Below are 17,328 nucleotides of genomic sequence, written 5' to 3'. Positions count from 1 at the left end.
ACAAGATAAGTCTCTTCCTTTGTAGAGACTGAACAAAGTAGATATTACCCCTATTCCTGGGAAGTTTACATTCTAATTCAGAATATGGACAAGTACATAGGCAATTTAACATAAGGAAGAACAAACAATTATGTATAGAAGAATGCTAGCCTGGCTGTTAAGGATTGGAGAGGGTTCCCTGGAGGAGGTAACAGCGAAGACAAGGTCTAGACATGGAGCAGCATATGCGATTAACCCAGAGGAGAGGGACTGTAGCACATTTTAGTATTGCTGGAACAGAGTGTGAGAGAAAAAAAATAAGGAAAGAGTGCTGACTAGAAAGGTAAGCAGTGGGGCAGCTCAGGACTTAGAAATCATGGTAAGAATTTAGGGAGACTTACCCTGTAACAAGGGGAAGCAAGGAAAGATTTCAGAGTATTGACAAAATTAGATTTGTGTTTTAGAGCTGTCGCTATGTGTGGAATGAATTGGAAAGGATCAAACAGGAACCTCAGATAAAAGCTACAGTTATTAGGCAAGATATGAGGGTGTTCCTACCAAAGTTAGTGGCAGAGGAGTGAGAGAAATGTGGGTAAATTAGAGAGTGTGACAAAATTTAATGATTGAGTAAAGGAGACGGATGGGAAGGAAAAGTGAAAGCACACATATTTACCTTAGGAAACTAAGATAATACTGGTACTAGTTGATTAGATAGGAATAACCTAAGAGTGCATTTGAGAAGAAAACGTTCATTTTAGAGAAAGTTGAATTTGAGATAGCTAGGTGGAGCTGTGCAGTGGGCAAGAAATTTAGGGTAGGTTGAAGAAGTAAAGTCATCCATTTTAAATAATTCTTCCAAGGAATTTGACCACATGAAGGAGGATAAAAAGGGATACAATAAAAGCAGCACAGCAGGTGAATCCAGAGTCATAGGAAGGTTTTTGTGTTGCTTTGTTTTTAACGTGGGATTGATTTAAGCAAGTTTAAATGCTAATGTGAGGAAACCCATGCAAAGAAGTGATGATGCAGAGAGAAGGGAGTGAAGAGCAAAATTCCTAGGAATATGAAGGAATAGGATCCAGAGCACAGGTGAAAGATTAGCTTTAGACAGGATGTACACTTTCTCCATACTGCCAGAGGGAGAGGGAAAGGTATGTAGGTTGTATAAGGTTGAATGACTGGAGGCTGATGAGTTTACCACGCAATGGCTCTCTCTTCTCAGTGTGGTAGGTTTGCTTGTTGAAAAGGAGCAGGAAGGTGGTAGAAGACCTGGAGAAAAGGAGCCAGGGTTGTTTTGAGAAACATGAGAGGATTGTGGGGCAATTGTTTTAATCAGAAGATAAAATAAAGGACAGTATGGTGAGAGAATTAAGGGTACTGGCAAGAGAATGATTCATTTGTTGGTTTTGGGGAGGGAAATGACAGGAGGCTGGTAAGTAAAAATAAGAGGGTCCAAGAGATTGTAAGGTTGAAAAATTTAGAAGAGAGATTTCTGAAAGGCGATGAGGTTGTGGTAAGAAAGTGGCTCTTTTTTTTTTTTTTTTTTTTGTAACTTTCCTTTTAATGTTTATGAGAGAGAGAGAGAGAGAGAGAGAGAGAGAGAGAAAATGTGAGGGGTGGGGGGCAGAGAGAGAGGGAGACACAGAATCTGGAGCAGGTTCCGGGCTCTGAGCTGTCAGCATAGAGCCTGATGTGGAGCTCGAACTCACAAACTATGAGATCATGACCTGAGCTGAAGTCAGACACTTAACTGACTGAGCCACCCTGGCGCCCAAGAAAGTGGCTCTTTTGAAGGAGGATCAGTTTGGATGTGTTCATTAAAGGAGTGGGTAAAATCTTGGAGGCGTGAACCACTGGATATAAGGAAGCAAAGAGACAGACTGATTTATTGGACAGACTGAGTGTTGAAGTCAACCAGGATGAGAAGGCATGCTCTAAGGGAATGTCTTGTAAGTCTTGTGGAGTAGTGTTCATAATGTTAATTATAATTTCTTCCTTTTAAGATGGCAGAAAATTGTGTAATAAATACTGGTCAGCCTTCTACCCAATATGATGAAAATATTTTTCATACTTAAAGGGTAAATTCTGATCTATAGAACTTGTCTATTCAGAATTATTTTAACAGACAGAATAGCTAGGACTTAATGTTTTTAACAAAATGTTCTTATAAACACTTGATACTTTTACTGCTTTGTTATACAGATGTATAAATGCAACAAATTACTATCTGCAAATAGCATAGTGTCTGCTTGGTGTAGTATTTGAAACCAATTTTTTAAAAGTGTTTTTTTTTTCTTCCAAGATTTTATTTAAATTCAAGTTAGTTAACATATAGTGTAATATTGGCTTCAGGAGTACAGTTTAGTGATTCATCACTTACATATAGCACCAAGTGACCTCCTTAATGCCTATCACCCATTTAGCCCATCCCCCCCACTCATCTCCCCTCTAGCAACCCCTAATTGTTTTCTGTAGTTAAGAGTCTCTTACGGTTTGCTTCCCTCTTGTTTTTTTGTTTGCATTTTTTTGAGAGCAAGACAGAGCATACGTGTGAGCAGTGTAAGGGCAAAAGGGGAGAGAGAGAGAGAGAGAGAGAGAGAGAGAGAGAAAGAGAAAGAGAAAGAATATCTCAAGCAGGCTCCACAGCCAGCATGGACCTCAATGCAAGGTTGGATCTCATGACCCTGAGACCATGACCTGAGCCAAAATTAACAGTCAGATGCTCAACTGACTGAGCTGTCCAGGTGCCCTCTCCCTCTCTGTGTTTATCTTATTTTATTCTCCCTTCTCTTCCCCATGTTGATCTGTTTTGTTTCTTAAATTCCACATATGAGTGGAATCATACAGTATGTGTGTGTGTGCGTGTGCGTGTGTGTGTGTGTGTGTTTTCCATGTCTTCTTTACCCATTCATCAGTCGAAGGACTTTGGGCTCTTTCTATAATTTGGCTTGCTGTTGATGGTACTGCTATAAACATTGGGGTGCTTGTGCCTCTTCAGATCAGTATTTTTGTATCCTTTGGATAAATACCTACTAGTGCAATTGCTGAGTTGTAGGGTAGCTCTGTCTTTAACTTTCTGAGGAACCTTCACACTGTTTTTTAGAGTGGCCGCACCAGTTTGCATTCCCACCAACAGTGTAAGGTGAATCCTTGCCAACATCTCTTGTTTCCTGGGTTTTTATTTTAGCCATTCTGACAGGTGTGAGGTGGTATCTCATTGTGGTTTTGATATGTATTTCTCTGATGGTGAGTGATGGTGAGCATCTTTTCATGTGTCTGTTAGCCATTTGTATGTCGTCTTTAGAGAAACATCTCTTCGTGTCTTCTGCCCATTTCTGTTTTTTTTTCTTAAAAAATTTTTTTTAATGTTTATTTTTGAGAGAGAGAGAGACAGAGCATGAGTGGGAGAAGGGCAGAGAGAGACGGAGACATAGAATCTGAACCAGGTTCCAGGCTCTGAGCTATTAGCACGGAGCCTGATGCAGGGCTTGAACCCATGAACTGTGAGATCATGACCTGAGCTGAAGTCAGATGCTTACCCAACTGAGCCACCCAGGTGCCCCATCTTCTGCCTGTTTCTTAACTGTATTATTTATTTTTTGGATGTTGAGTTTGATAAGTTCTTTATAGAGTTTGGATACTAACCCTTAATCAGATATGTTAGTTCCATATATCTTCTCCCATTCCATAGGCTGCCTTTCAGTTTTGTTGAATGTTTCCTTCACTGTGCAGGTTTTTTTCTTGATGAAATTCACATAAGTCATGTTTGCTTTTGTTAACCTTGCCTCCAGAGATGTGTCTAGTAAGAAGTGCTACGGCTGAGGTCAAAGAGGTTGCTGCCTGTGTTCTTCTCTAGGATTTTGATGGTTTCCTGTCTCACATTTAGGTCTTTCATACATTTTGAGTTTATTTTGTATATGGTGTAAGAAAGTGGTCCAGGTTCATTCTTCTGCGTGTTGCTGTCTAGTTTTCCCAACACCATTTGTTGAAGAGACTGTCTTTTCTCGATTGGGTATTCTTTCTACTTTGTTGAAGATGAATTGACTATACAGTTGTGGGTCCATTTCTGAGTGCTCTGTTTTCTCCCATTGACCTTTGTGTCTGTTTTTGTGCCAGTACCATACTGTCTTGATGATTACAGCTTTGTAATATAGCTTGAAGTCTGGAATTGTGAGGCGTCTCGTTTTGCTTTTCTTTTTCTACATTACTTTGGCTATTTGGGGTCTTTTCTGGTTCCATACAAATTTTAGAATTGTTTGTTCTAGCTCTGTGAAGAATGCTGGCATTGTTTTGATAGGGATTGCATTGAATGTATAGATTGCTTTGGGTAGTATAAACATATTAACAATATGTATGTATTTTATGTATAATTTATTGTCATATTGGCTAATATACAGTGTGTAAAGTGTGCTCTTGGTTTTTGGGGTAGATTCCCATGGTTCATACAACACCCAGTGCTCATCCCAACAAGTGTCCTCCTCAATGCCCATCACCTATTTTCCCCTCTCCCCCACTCCCCTACTCCCCCATCAATTCTCAGATTGTTCTCTGTGTTTAAGAGTCTCTTATGGTTTGCCTCCCTTCCTATCTGTTTGTGACTATTTTTTTCCCCTTCCCTTCCCCCATGGTCTTCTGTTAAGTTTCTCAAGGTCCACATATGAGTGAAAACATATGATAACTGTCTTTCTCTGACTTACTTCACTCAACATAACACCTTCCAGCTCTATCCACATTGCTGAAAGTGGCATGATTTCATTCTTTCTCGTTGCCAAGTAATAAACCACATCTTTATCCATTCATCAGTTGATGGACATTAGGCTCTTTCTGTAATTTGACTGTTGTTGAAAGCACTGCTATAAACATTGGGGTACTTGTGCCCCTATCAGTGTGCACTCCTGTATCCTTTGGATAAATTCCTAGTATTGCTATTGCTGAGTTGTAGGGTAGTTCTGTTTTTAATTTTTGAGGAACCTCACACTGTTTTCCAGAGCGACTGCACTAGTTCTCATTCCCACCAACAGTGCAAGAGGGTTCCCGTTTCTCCACATCCTCACCAACATCTGTTGTTTCCTGAGTTGTTAATTTTAGCCACTCTGACAGGTATGAGGTGGTTGTCAGTGTGGTTTTGATTTGTATTTCCCTGATGATGAGTGATATTGAGCATCTTTTCATGTGTCTGTTGGCCATCTGGATGTCTTTGGAAAAATGTCTTTTCATGTCTTCTGCCTATTTCTTCACTGGATTGTTTGTTTTTTGGGTGTTAAGTTCTTTATAGATTTTGGATACTAACCATTTATCCGATATGTCATTTGCAAATATCTGTTCTTCTAACCCATGAGCGTGTTTTTCTATTTCTTTGTATCATCTTCAATTTTTAAAAATATTCTATAGTTTTTGGAGTACACATTTTTTACCTCTTTGATTAGGTTTGTTCCCAGGTATCTTGGTGGTTTTAGTGCAATTTTAAATGGGATTGATTCCTTGATTTCTCTTTCTGCTGCTTTATTATTGGTGTATAGAAAGGCAACTGATTTCTGTATGTTGATTTTATATCCTGCGACTTTGCTGAATTCATGGATCAGTTCTAGGAATTTTTTGGTGAAGTCTTTTGAGTTTTCTACATAGAGTATCAGGTTGTCTGTGAAGAGTGAAAGTTTGACTTCTTCCTTGCCAATTTGGATGCCTTTTATTTCTTGTTGCCTGATTGCTGAAGCTAGGACTTTCAGTACCAGTGGTGAGAGCAGACATCCCTGTTGTGTTCCTGACCTGAGGGGAAAAGCTCTCAGTTTTCCTCCATTGAGGATAATATTAGTTATGGGTCTTTCGTTTATGTCCTTTACGATGTTGAGGTATGTTCCTTCTATCCTTACTTTCTTGAGGGTTTTTAACAAAAAAGGATGTGCTTTTTCTGCATCTATTGAGGGAATCATATGGTTCTTATCCTTTCTTTTATTAATGTGGTGTATCATGTTGATTGGTTTGTGGTTATTGAACCAGCCCTGCAGCACAGGAATAAATCCTACTTGATCATAGAAAATAATTCTTTTAATGTACTGTTGGATTTTATTTGCTAGTATCTTGTTGGAAATTTTTGCATCCGTGTTCATCATGGGTATTGGTCTGTAATTCTCGTCTTTAGTGGGGTCTTTGTATGGTTTTTGAATCGAGGTAATGTTGGCTTCAGAGAATCAGTTTGGAAGTTTTCCTTCCTTTTTGTTTTTTTTTGAATAGGCTCAAAAGAATAGGTATTAACTCTTCTTTAAATGTTCGGTAGAATTCCCCTGGAAAGCCATCTAGCCCTGGACCCTGGATTCAGTTTCTTTACTGGTTATGGGTTTGTTCAAATTTTCTATTTCTTCCTGTTTCAATTTTGGTAGTTTATATGTTTCTAGGAATTCATCTGTTTCTTCCATATTGCCCACTTTGTTGGCATATAATTTTTCATAATATTCTCTTATAATTGTTTGTATTTTTGCAGTGTTTTGGACTATTGTGTTTTTATTTTCATTGGCTTCCGTGTATTTTTTAGTTTCTTCTTTAATTTCCTGCTTAATCCATTCATTCTCTAGTAGGATGTTCTTTAACCTTCATATATTTGTGGTCTTTTCAAATTTCTTCTTGTGGTTGACTTTAAGTTTCATAGTGTTGTGGTCTGAAAATATGCACGGTATGATCTCAGTCTTTTTGTACTGGTTGAGGCCTGATTTATGACCCAGTATGTGATCAATTCTGGAGAACGTTCCATGTGCATTTTGCTGCTTTAGGGTGAAATGCTCTGAACGTATCTGCTAAGCCCATCTGGTCTAGTGTGTCATTCAAAGCCATTGTTTCCTTGTTGATTTTCTGCTTAGATAATCTCTCATTTTGGTAAGAGGAGTATAAAAGTCCCCTACTGTCCCTACTATTATTGTATTATTATCAATGAGTTTCTTTATGTTTGTTATTAAATGATTTGTATATTTGGCTGCTTCCAGTTTGGGGACATAAATATTTAAAATTTTTAGATCTTCTTGTTGGATAGGCCCCGTTATTATGATGATATAGTTCTCTTTTTCATCTTTTATTATATAGTCTTTGGTTTAAAATATAGTTTGTCTGATATATGTATGGCTACTCCAGCTTACTTTTGATGTCCATTAGCATGATAGATGGTTCTTCACCCCCTCACTTTCAATCTGGAGGTGTCTTTGGGTCTAAAATGAATCTCTTGTAAGCAGCATATAAATGGGTCTTTTATATGTATGTGTGTATGTGTGTGTGTATACATACATACATACATACACATTTTGGTACCCTATGTCTTTTGATTGGAGCATTTAGTCCATTTACATTCAGAAGTAATTATTTATAGATATGAATTTAGTGCCATTTGTATTACCTGTAAAGTCACTGTTCCTGTATATTGTTCCTTTATCTTTGTTGTTTTTGGTCTCTCTTTCCCGCCCAAAGGGTCCTCTTTAACAGTTCTTGCATAGCTGGTTTAGTGTTCACAAACTCTTTTAGTTGTTGCTTGTTTTGGAAACTTTCTCCTTTCTGACTGACACCCTTGCTGTATATTCTCAGTTGATGGGGCGGCTGAGTGGCTCATTTGGTTGAGCATCTGATTCTTGATTGGTTGAGATCCTGATCTCATGGTCGTGAGATTGAGCCCCATGTTAGGCTCAGTGCTGACAGCATGGAGCCTGCTTGGGATTGTCTCTCTCCATCTCTCTCTCTCTCTCTCTCTTAAAATAAATAAACATTTCTGGAAAATGTGAAGTTAAAAAAAAAAAAAAATTCTTGGCTGCATTTTTTTCCTGACTAGCATGTTGAACATATGCCACTCTGTTCTGGCCTGCCAAGTTTCTGTGGACAGGTCTCCTGGTACTCTTATGTGTCTACCCTTGTAGGTTAAGGACCTTTTGTCCCTAGTTGCTTTCATAATTCTTTTTTTTGCAAATTTCACTATGATATGTCTTGGTGTTGACCTGTTTTTTTGTTTTGTGTGTGTGTGTGTGTGTGTGTGTGTGTGTTTTTGACGGGAATTCAGCATGCCTCTTGGACTTGAATGCCTGTTTTCCTTCCTCAGATTAGGGAATTTCTCAGCTGTATTTATTCAAATAAACCTTCTGTCTTTTTTCCTACTCTTCTTCTGGGACTCCTATGATATGATATTATTGCACTTTATAGAATTGTTGCATTCCCTAGGTCTGTATTCATGATCTAATAGTTTTCTTTCCTCCTTTTCAGCTTCATTATTTTCCATAGTTTTATCTTCTATATCACCTATTTGGTCCTCTGTTTCTTCCATCCTCATGATTACATCCAGTCAGTTTTGCATCTCAGTTATAGCATTTTTTATTTCAGCCTGAGTAGTTTTTAGGTCTTTGATTTTTGTAGCAAGTGTTTCTCTGGTGTCTTCTATGCTGTTTTCAAGCCCAGCTAGTATTCTTATGACTCTTGTTCTAAATTCTTGTTCAGATAAATTACTTATATCTGTTTTGAGCAAATCCTGGCTGTGGTTTCTTCTTGATTTTTGTTTGGGGGACAATTCTTCCATCTTGTCATTTTGTCTAGGTTCCTGTCTTTTGCATGTTATGAAAGCTTGTTATATTTCCTGGTCCTGAGAGTAATGGGTATATCAAGAAGGGGTCATACACTGTCCAGGGCCTGGCATTTCAGGAAGTGTTTCAGGTATATGCTGTATGTATGCACTGTGCTGTTGTGATACAGCTGCTTTTTCCCCCTGGTCCGTCCTTGGCAGAGTTCTTCCTTGCTTGTAGTGGGGAGTATTTGACCTTTAATTGGGTGTGCTTTGATCTATTAAAATAAGCCTACTGAAAAAAAAAAAAGGCCTGATCAAAAAAAAGAGAAAAGAAATAAAACAAACAAAAAACTATAAGCCTGATTTCAAAGGAATAGAAAACAAAAAAGAAGAAAAAGAAAGAGAAGCCTGATCCAAAAAACAAGAAAAGGAAACAAAAAACCAAAAGCAAACAAATGAACAAAAAACTAAGCCTGATTTAAAAAAAAAAAAAAAAAAAAAAAAAGTCGGGTCCTGTTTCCACCAGAATTGAAGCTGATGCTTTGGAGCACTCTATGATCAGTGGACTTGTGCACTTGGGGGTGGGGGAGGGGGGAGCTGTGTTGGTCCTTGGGGAAGAGGCCCACTGCACTGGCTTACAATCAGACCTGCCCTTGTAAAGATGTCCCTGCAGGGTGTAGGGGGGCGGGGTTTGGTGTAAACAGCTTCTGCCTTGACTGGGGGAGCTGTGTTATTTGCTGAAGTCAGACCCTGTTGATGGGTGGGGGAAGATGGCGCCACCCTGCTCTCTCCTCTATTCCTGGGTAGGAGAGCTGGTGCCCACCTCTGTTCTGGTAGTCCTCACAGACAAGCGAACAATTTCTCCTCCTGTGTCCCAGGCTTCTGTCAGATCCGTGCCCTCAACCCTTCTGTTCCCTGGGCCATAGACATGCTGGGCACCATAGCTTTCCAGTGTTATTGTTTGTTTGTTTTAATATTTCCCATTTATTTATATATATTTTTTAAGTTTATTTATTTCTTTTGAGAGAGAAGAGAGAGGGAGGAGAGAGAGAGAGAGAGAGAGAGAGAGAGAGAGAGAGAGAATGTAAGTGAGGAGGGGCCGAGAGAGAGAGAGAGAGAGAGAGAGAGAATGTAAGTGAGGAGGGGCCGAGAGAGAGAGAGGGGAGAGAGAGAGAGAGAGAGAGAATGTAAGTGAGGAGGGGCCGAGAGAGAGAGGGGAGAGAGAGAGAGAGAGAGAGAGAGAATGTAAGTGAGGAGGGGCCGAGAGAGAGAGGGGAGAGAGAGAATCCCAAGCCAGCTCTGCACTGGCAGGCTGGAGCCCAGTGCAGGGCTCAAACCCACAAACCACAAGAGTATGACCTGGGCCAAAATCAAGAGTCAAACACTTAACCAACTGAGCAACCCAGGTGTCCCTTCAGTGTTTTCATCTTTGGTGCAGGACTGAGATTCAAAACTCTGAATCTTAAAGGGCTCACCACAATGTGGACCTGCTCCCCTCTAAAGGAGAGGCTCGCCGTGCTGTGCCTTCTGTCCCAGTAAAGCAATTGCAGGGCTGTACAGGTGCCTGGAGTTTATGATGATGCACAGTGAAAAGCTGTGACCACTTTACCCACCACAGTGCACACCTCTGTTTCCTATTGAACATTCAAAGGCGCCAGCCTCAGCTTTTGTCCTTGGAGAAGCAATATATCCTTGTCCGAATGCACTCCAGGAAAGGAACATTCTCTCCTAGTGCGACCCAGGGGATCCCCACATCGCACTGTCTATTCCGGGGCCTCCCCTCCATCTCCCTAGGAGCACCACCACCCTCTTGGATCTACTGCAGCAAATGGCACAGACTGTCAAAAACCCAGAATTTCAGCTCAACTGTTTGCAAAAAGTTGGGATAGTCAGTTCCTCAAGATTCCCCCATCAGTGGTTTTGGGGGAGTGCTTTTCTTGTGCGAACCCAACACACTTCTTTCTTTCCCCTTCTCTTTCTCCTCTTCGCGAAAAAGGCTCCCACCCCTGTGCAGCACCATGGCTTTCCTGTCCCCCAGTTTGCCTCCCTGCACCAAGTACCTGCCACGTTCTATCAGATTATGCAGATTGTTCTCTTAATCCCCAGATCGATTTCCTGGGTGTTCATATGATTTGATGTTGATCTGTGTTTAAGGGACGAGATCCCCAAGTCTGGGGTCCCCTTACTACTTACTCCACCATCTTAATTCCTCTCTCACAAACTAAAAATGTTTTTTAATGTTTAAGTGAACTTGTTTCTCTTGCGCCTGTCAATAAAACATCGATTCTATTTATATATATAGGTTAGTCTTAAATTTAAGGGATATAGTTTTGTTCTTTTAGTATTGAAAGATGTGTAAATACATTTTAATTCTTTTTCAGAGATAAATTAAAATCATAAATTTTAAAATTTATATGTGTTAAAAAGAATGACTATATACTTAAAAATGCACAATAATATCACGCTGCTTATTTGATAACCCTAATTACCAGTTGCATAGTTATCAAGCCATAAGAAGGCCAAAAGATCAGGCAAAATACATGACGTGGTATCCATGCACTTGACTTACAGGACATATTTCCACTTTGTAGTACTGAACTCTTTGGAGTTGTACGTATTCATCTTTATTCCATGGCACAATTTCTGTAAAGTAAAAACTCTAAGAAACTCAAATATTATTACACTGTGAGAATTTGTTTGAAAAATAAATTGCTGCTTTTTGTTCACCTGTTTAAAATAATCCTTTTTTGGGGGGTGCCTGGGTGGCTCAGTTCATTAAGCGTCTGACTTCGGCTCAAGGCATGATCTCACAGTTTGTGAGTTCAAGCCCACATTAGGCTCTGTGCTAACAGCTCAGAGCCTAGAGCCTGCCTGCCTCAAATTCTGAGTCTCCCTCTCTGTCTCTCTGCCTTTCCCCTGCTCACACTGTGTCTGTCTGTCTCTCTTTCTCTTTGCCAAAAATAAATAAACATTAAACAATTTTAAATAGTCTTTTTTATGTTTGTTTATTTTTGAGACAGAGAAGAGAGAGTGTGAGTTGGGGAGGGGCAGAGAGAGTGATGGAGACACAGAATCTGAAATAGGCACCTGGCTCTGAGCTGTCAGCACAAAGCCTGACTGGGCTCAAGCTTGGGAATGGTGAGATCATGACCTGAGGCAAAGTCAGATACTTAACCAACTCATGTGGTTGGTTACCCATGTGCCCCTAAAATAGGTATTATTTATTTATTTTTTTAGAAAAAGTTTATTTATTTTGAGAGAGACATAGCAAGCAAGGGAGGGGCAGAGAGAGAGGTAGACAAAATCCCAAGTAGGTTCTGCACTATCTATGCAGAGCCTGATGCAGGGCTCGAACTCAGGAACCGTGAGATCATGACCTGAGCCGAAGTCAAGAGTTGGATGCGTAACCAACTGAGCCACCCAGGTGCCCCTGAAATAGTCATTTTTACCTTTTAATATCCTCAGCATTCAATCCAAAATTTATAGGAGAGATACAAAAATAAATACCAAATGGTACATCTACAGCTTATTCTTAAAATTTAATAGCTACATTTTATCTAAATGTAAATTTGTTATTCAGAAAAATGTTGTGTTTAGCTTTTTTTTAAGTTTTTATTTATTTATTTTGAGAGAGAGCATGGGAAGAGCAGAGGCAGAGGGAGGGAGAGAGAGAATCCCCAAGCAGGCTCCGCACCATCAGTGCAGAGTCTGACGTGTAGCTCAAATTCATGAACTGAGAGATCATGTCCCAAGCCAAACTCAAGAGTCGGATGCCTAAGTGACTGACCCACCCAGGTGTCCCTGTTGTATTTAATTTTTAACGTGCTTTAACCTTATTATTCAGAATTTTATAACAGTTCTTAAAAGTTCACTTTCATAAGCTAAAAGTGATTTTGTCATGACTAACTTTCTTCATGATTGCAAATAGAGCAGCATGCTTCCTCTTTTCAATGGGCAGGTGGTTCTCTTAAAGGAAGAAAACTTTTCAGAAGTTTCCTCCTGACCCCTTGACTTAACGGCAACAGTTTTCAGCAGTAAGGTTAAAAATAAATAATTTCACGTGTAGATATTTAACTGTTTTTTTTTAATTTTCAGATTTTACAAATAACTCATCTTGAAACTTTTTTATAAAGCAATGATATATAGCTTAAAATATGTCCTACCATGAATAATATTATGAGCTTTTGCCACGGCCTAACATCATATAATGAAGGAAGTTATTTAAAAGTGTGAATTAGGTTTGGAGAGTTTAGACTTTTGCTGTTATACTAATTTTACTCTTTACTTATGTATTTAGACATTCACTATATACTAATTTTACTCTACCCATGTATTTAGATTAAATGGACTTTAAGAAATAATGCTTTGCATTATTTATATATGTATTTGATTTGCAAATGGCAATTGATTCAGTTTTTAATATTTTCCCAATTTTGCTTGTGTTCATTTCTTTAATTCTTTTCTCAGAAGAGTATAAAGTCAACTTTGGACAGTATATTAGTTTTTATATTATGCAAATATCATCATTTCCATGGTCTAAAGTCTTGGCATGGCTTCACTGGGTCCTCTGCTCTAGGTTTCACAAGGCTAAAATGAAGATGTTAGCCAGGCTTTGGTCGTTTCTGGAGGTTGGAGTATTGTTCCAAGCTCATATGCTTATTGACAGAATTGTTTCCTTGAACTTGTAGGGCAGAATTGTCCTTGCTGGCTGTCGCCAGGGGCTGTCCTCAGCTCCTAGAGGCTACCCACGCTTCCTTGCCACACAGCCTTCTCACAACAAAGCAGCTTTTACTTCTAGTATAGCTGGAGAACCTCTCTCATTTTCTCTGGACTCTTTTGAAGGTATTAACGTGGTTAAGTCACGCCCACACATGATAATTTCCCTTTCATTGACTCAGAGTCAACTAAGTAATGACCTTTTATTACATCTGCAAAATGCTTTCACTTGTACTATATTGTGTAATTGAGAAGCAAGTCACAGATTTCACCTGTACACAAGGGGAGGGGATTATACAAGGGTATACTAGGGGGCAAGAATCATGGAGCCCAATTTACAATTCTGCCTACCACAGACAAATGGAATTATTTCTTAAAACCTATTGATCTAGTTATTTACAAAGGTATAATTATGTATTATATGTAAGTATAAAAGTTATAATAAAAGATGTTTATAATGTTAAACATTCTTGCTGCCTAACTCATAACTGAGTTTATTCTGAAAATCCTTTTTGTTAAAATAACAGATAATTCTATAATGACAATTTTGATGGTACAACTTTCTAGAACATTTAAGGATTTGATATGCAATAGGAGTCAGGTTTTATTTCTATTTGTTTCACCTTTATTTAGTGCCATTAGGATCATCTGCCTTGATTACAATCTAATACTCGAAGAATTAGATTCCTTCTGAAAAGAGAATGAGAATATATAAAATCTTTTGATTTAGTGAAGGGGAAGAAACCTTCAAATAATTCCCATTCTGTTTTAGCTTTAGTATTTACTTCAAACTTTCAGAGTACTTTGGTATTTACGATCTCATTTTTTCATATATATGTATATAATTTTTTTAATGTTTATTTTTGAGAGAGAGAGAGAGAGAGAGAGAGAGTCAGAGCATGAGTGGGGAAGGGACAGAGAGAGAGGGAGACACAGAATCTGAAACAGGCTCCAGGCTCTGAGCGGTCAGCACAGAGTCCAACGTGGGGCTCGAACCCACGAACCATGAAAATATGACCTGAGCCGAAGTCAGACACCTAACAACTGAGCCACCCAGGTGCCCCTGTATATATATATATATATACCTGTGTGTGTGTGTGTATATATATATATACACACACACATACATATATGCATACATACATACATACAAAGAGAGAAAGTCGGAGAGGGAGAGTCGGTCTATTGAATTCTAAGCACTGGAGATAATCTTTCAAGTAGAAAAAAGACACCTGCCCTTTTGAAGCATATATTATAGTAGGAGAAGAGATAAGACTGAAAACTAATAAAATATGGGAGCTTACATTAGGTCTAAGGGAAATCGAAGAAACAGTGTTACATTAGATAATAGCAGGTGACACTCTTAGATTAGGTGGTCAGGGAAGCTTCTCTGAAGCAGCAGCTCAGTCCATCAAGCATTAATTGTTCTTCCAGTAGCTCTTTTGGTATCTCAAGTAACTGTTGTAGTTAACAACATGTAATGCATGTTTTGTTTGTGGCATATTTTACATTTATGCTGTCATGAATTTGTGGTTAAGAAGTCAAATATCCAGGGGCACCTGGGTGGCTCATTTGTTAAGGGTTCCACTCTTGATTTCGGCTCAGGTCATGATCTCATGGTTCATGAGTTTGAGCCCTGTCAGGTTCTGCACTGACAGCACTGGAGCCTGCTTGGGATTCTCTCTCTCCCTCTCTTTCTGCTCCTTTCTGCGTTCGTGCTCTCTCTCTCTTTCTCTCAAAATAAGTTTAAAAAATACACTTAAAAAAGTCAAATATCCAGAGTGTAATATTGAAATATTTCTGTGTAAAATGGACTTACTTTTTTTTTTTTAATGTTTGTTTTTGAGACAGAGAGACAGAGTGTGAGCAGGGGAGGGGCAGAGAGAGAGGGAGACACAGAATTCAAAGCAGGCTCCAGGCTCTGAGCTGTCAGCACAGAGCCTGATGTGGGACGCAAACTCACGAGCCATGAGATTAGGACCTGAACTGAAGTCGGATGCTTAACTGCCTGAGCCACCCAGGCATCCCCGGACTTACTTCCTAAATATATTTCAAAATATAGTAATAAAGCAACTAATATAAAAATACTTATCTTTTTTAGGAATGGTGGAAAGTAGCAGACATATTTGGAGCGGTTTGGATAAGCAAACTGATACTCAGAATTTAAATGAAGAGAGAATTTTAGCTTTACAGCTTTGCGGGTGGATAAAGAAAGGAACGGATGTAGATGTGGGGCCATTTTTGAACTCCCTTGTACAAGAAGGGGAATGGGAGAGAGCTGCTGCTGTGGCATTGTTCAACTTGGATATTCGACGAGCAATCCAAATCCTGAATGAAGGAGCATCTTCAGAAAAAGGTATTAGGTTATATTCTAAGATGACTGCAGTTCATAGAATCCTTTAAAGTAAAGATGCTGATAACTTTAAAATATTTAATCAGTATTTTTAGATAATTTTTTTTGAAAGAGTAGTGAGCACAGAACTGTATCTGTGAAAGTAGATATCCCATCTCTTATGTGTATGCTTTGGTTTATGTCTAAAAAAGAAAATGTGTCTTAAGTACCATTTTAATGATGTTACAGTAAATGCTCAAATGTGTCCCTTTTAATGTTTTTTTTTTCTTTTAAAGATGGTTCACATACATTTTTAAAAATGTATTGGAGATGGGACTACTTCAGTTTGCAGGCATTCTTATGGCAAACATTTGTATTTTATACATCATCTTTCGGATGGTTATTGGTTGATTTTTAGGAAACTAAGTGACACTTTAGTTAGACTAATACAGATTCTTATAAAAATCATACTTTGATCTGCAAAAATGCTTTTACTGGAGTCTGGTGACTTAAACATAGTTTTATAGTAATAGTATAAATAGTATACTATTTATACTATACTATAGTATAAATAGTATAGTAAAAAATAGTAATATTTTTTAAAAGGAAGAAACAGTGAAATGTAAAGTTTTTACTCTGACATTTTGCAAGAGAATACGTGGGCAAATAAATTTCAGTCTAGACATGCAGTTTTTTCCTTATCAGGAATATTTCAGTTGAAAGTAACTAAGATTATATATAGCTTTTGATTTTTAATACACCTAGCAAATTATTTCTGAATATTCAGAATGTGTAATTCTTATTTGATGGTCCATTTTGAAAACATTACATTTCTATTGTACCACAGAGAAAAACATGCAAATAATTGTAATGTATTTGCTTGCAGTAAAAAAAAGTTTGAAAAACTAATGTTTTGCCCAGATTGGCCTCTTTTCCTTCACTTTTGCTCCAGTGTAAGTCTTCCCCATTTGGGAGAGCAATAGAAGATAATGTGGAGATGAAAAAAAGAATCGATATTTAAGCCATTTGTAATTATAATTTTCGTATAACCTGAGAGCTTGATGCCTCCCTATCATGTGTGCCTGGAGAATTTGGTGTTAGATTTAAGCACCCATACTATCAATAGGGAAAGTATATTTCCTGTGATTTTAATAACTTGGTTAAGGACTAAAGAAAAGATTTTCTGAGTCAAATACTCCTTTCCACTTGGAAATAAATTGTTTTAAGCAGGATTCACAAAGATATTCTTTGGTTGTGAGAGTGGTTGTTTTTATCTCAAAAGACTTTAAATCTAATTTAATAGAGTAGGCAGAGGAAGCAAGCACAAAGTAACTTGGGGAAAGTGTTCATAGGAATGAATAGCAAGGCTATTTAAGAACATAAAGTGGGAAATGCTGTTTTATTTGGAAAAGAAAGAAAATGATCAGTCTCAAGGAACAGAATAAGAAAATTGCTATAATAAATGTAGAAAATATTCAAAAGTTAAAGGTGAATTTAGTTTTCTTTTCTGAAGCTGAACTTAGATGGCCAAGCAGTCATAGGGCTAACTGCCAGTTTAGCAGCTTATCCATGGCTGTATGAACTGCTAAAAACTGCAATTTAGAAGACTATTGGTAACAAATGCTTTGTTGCAAATGTGTCTAAATACAATGTTACTCTGTTAATTTTGATAGTTAATTTTGCCCTAGAAAAATTAAAAGTATAATACTATAATAAGAATGCTAAAATAATGGCTTTCAGAACATATACTTAAGTATGTGCATTCTGTATTTAGGAA

At 38.2% G+C, this 17,328-nt stretch overlaps 1 protein-coding gene across 4 annotated transcripts in view; it reads left to right on the top strand.

The window, feature by feature from the left end:
* Nucleotides 1-17,328, top strand: part of MIOS (meiosis regulator for oocyte development) — a 47,132-nt gene that overhangs the window by 10,532 nt on the left and 19,272 nt on the right. For all 4 annotated transcript variants that reach the window (XM_027071950.2, XM_015066557.3, XM_027071951.2 and 1 more), the window contains exon 4: nt 15,321-15,575. In XM_027071950.2, coding sequence (XP_026927751.1) covers nt 15,321-15,575 — 255 coding nt within the window. The remainder of the gene's footprint in view (nt 1-15,320; nt 15,576-17,328) is intronic.

This window comes from Acinonyx jubatus, chromosome A2 (genome assembly GCF_027475565.1).
Source record: "Acinonyx jubatus isolate Ajub_Pintada_27869175 chromosome A2, VMU_Ajub_asm_v1.0, whole genome shotgun sequence".
In the NCBI taxonomy this organism is placed as follows: Eukaryota; Metazoa; Chordata; class Mammalia; order Carnivora; family Felidae; genus Acinonyx; species Acinonyx jubatus.
This window is presented reverse-complemented; position numbering and strand designations above follow the sequence as displayed.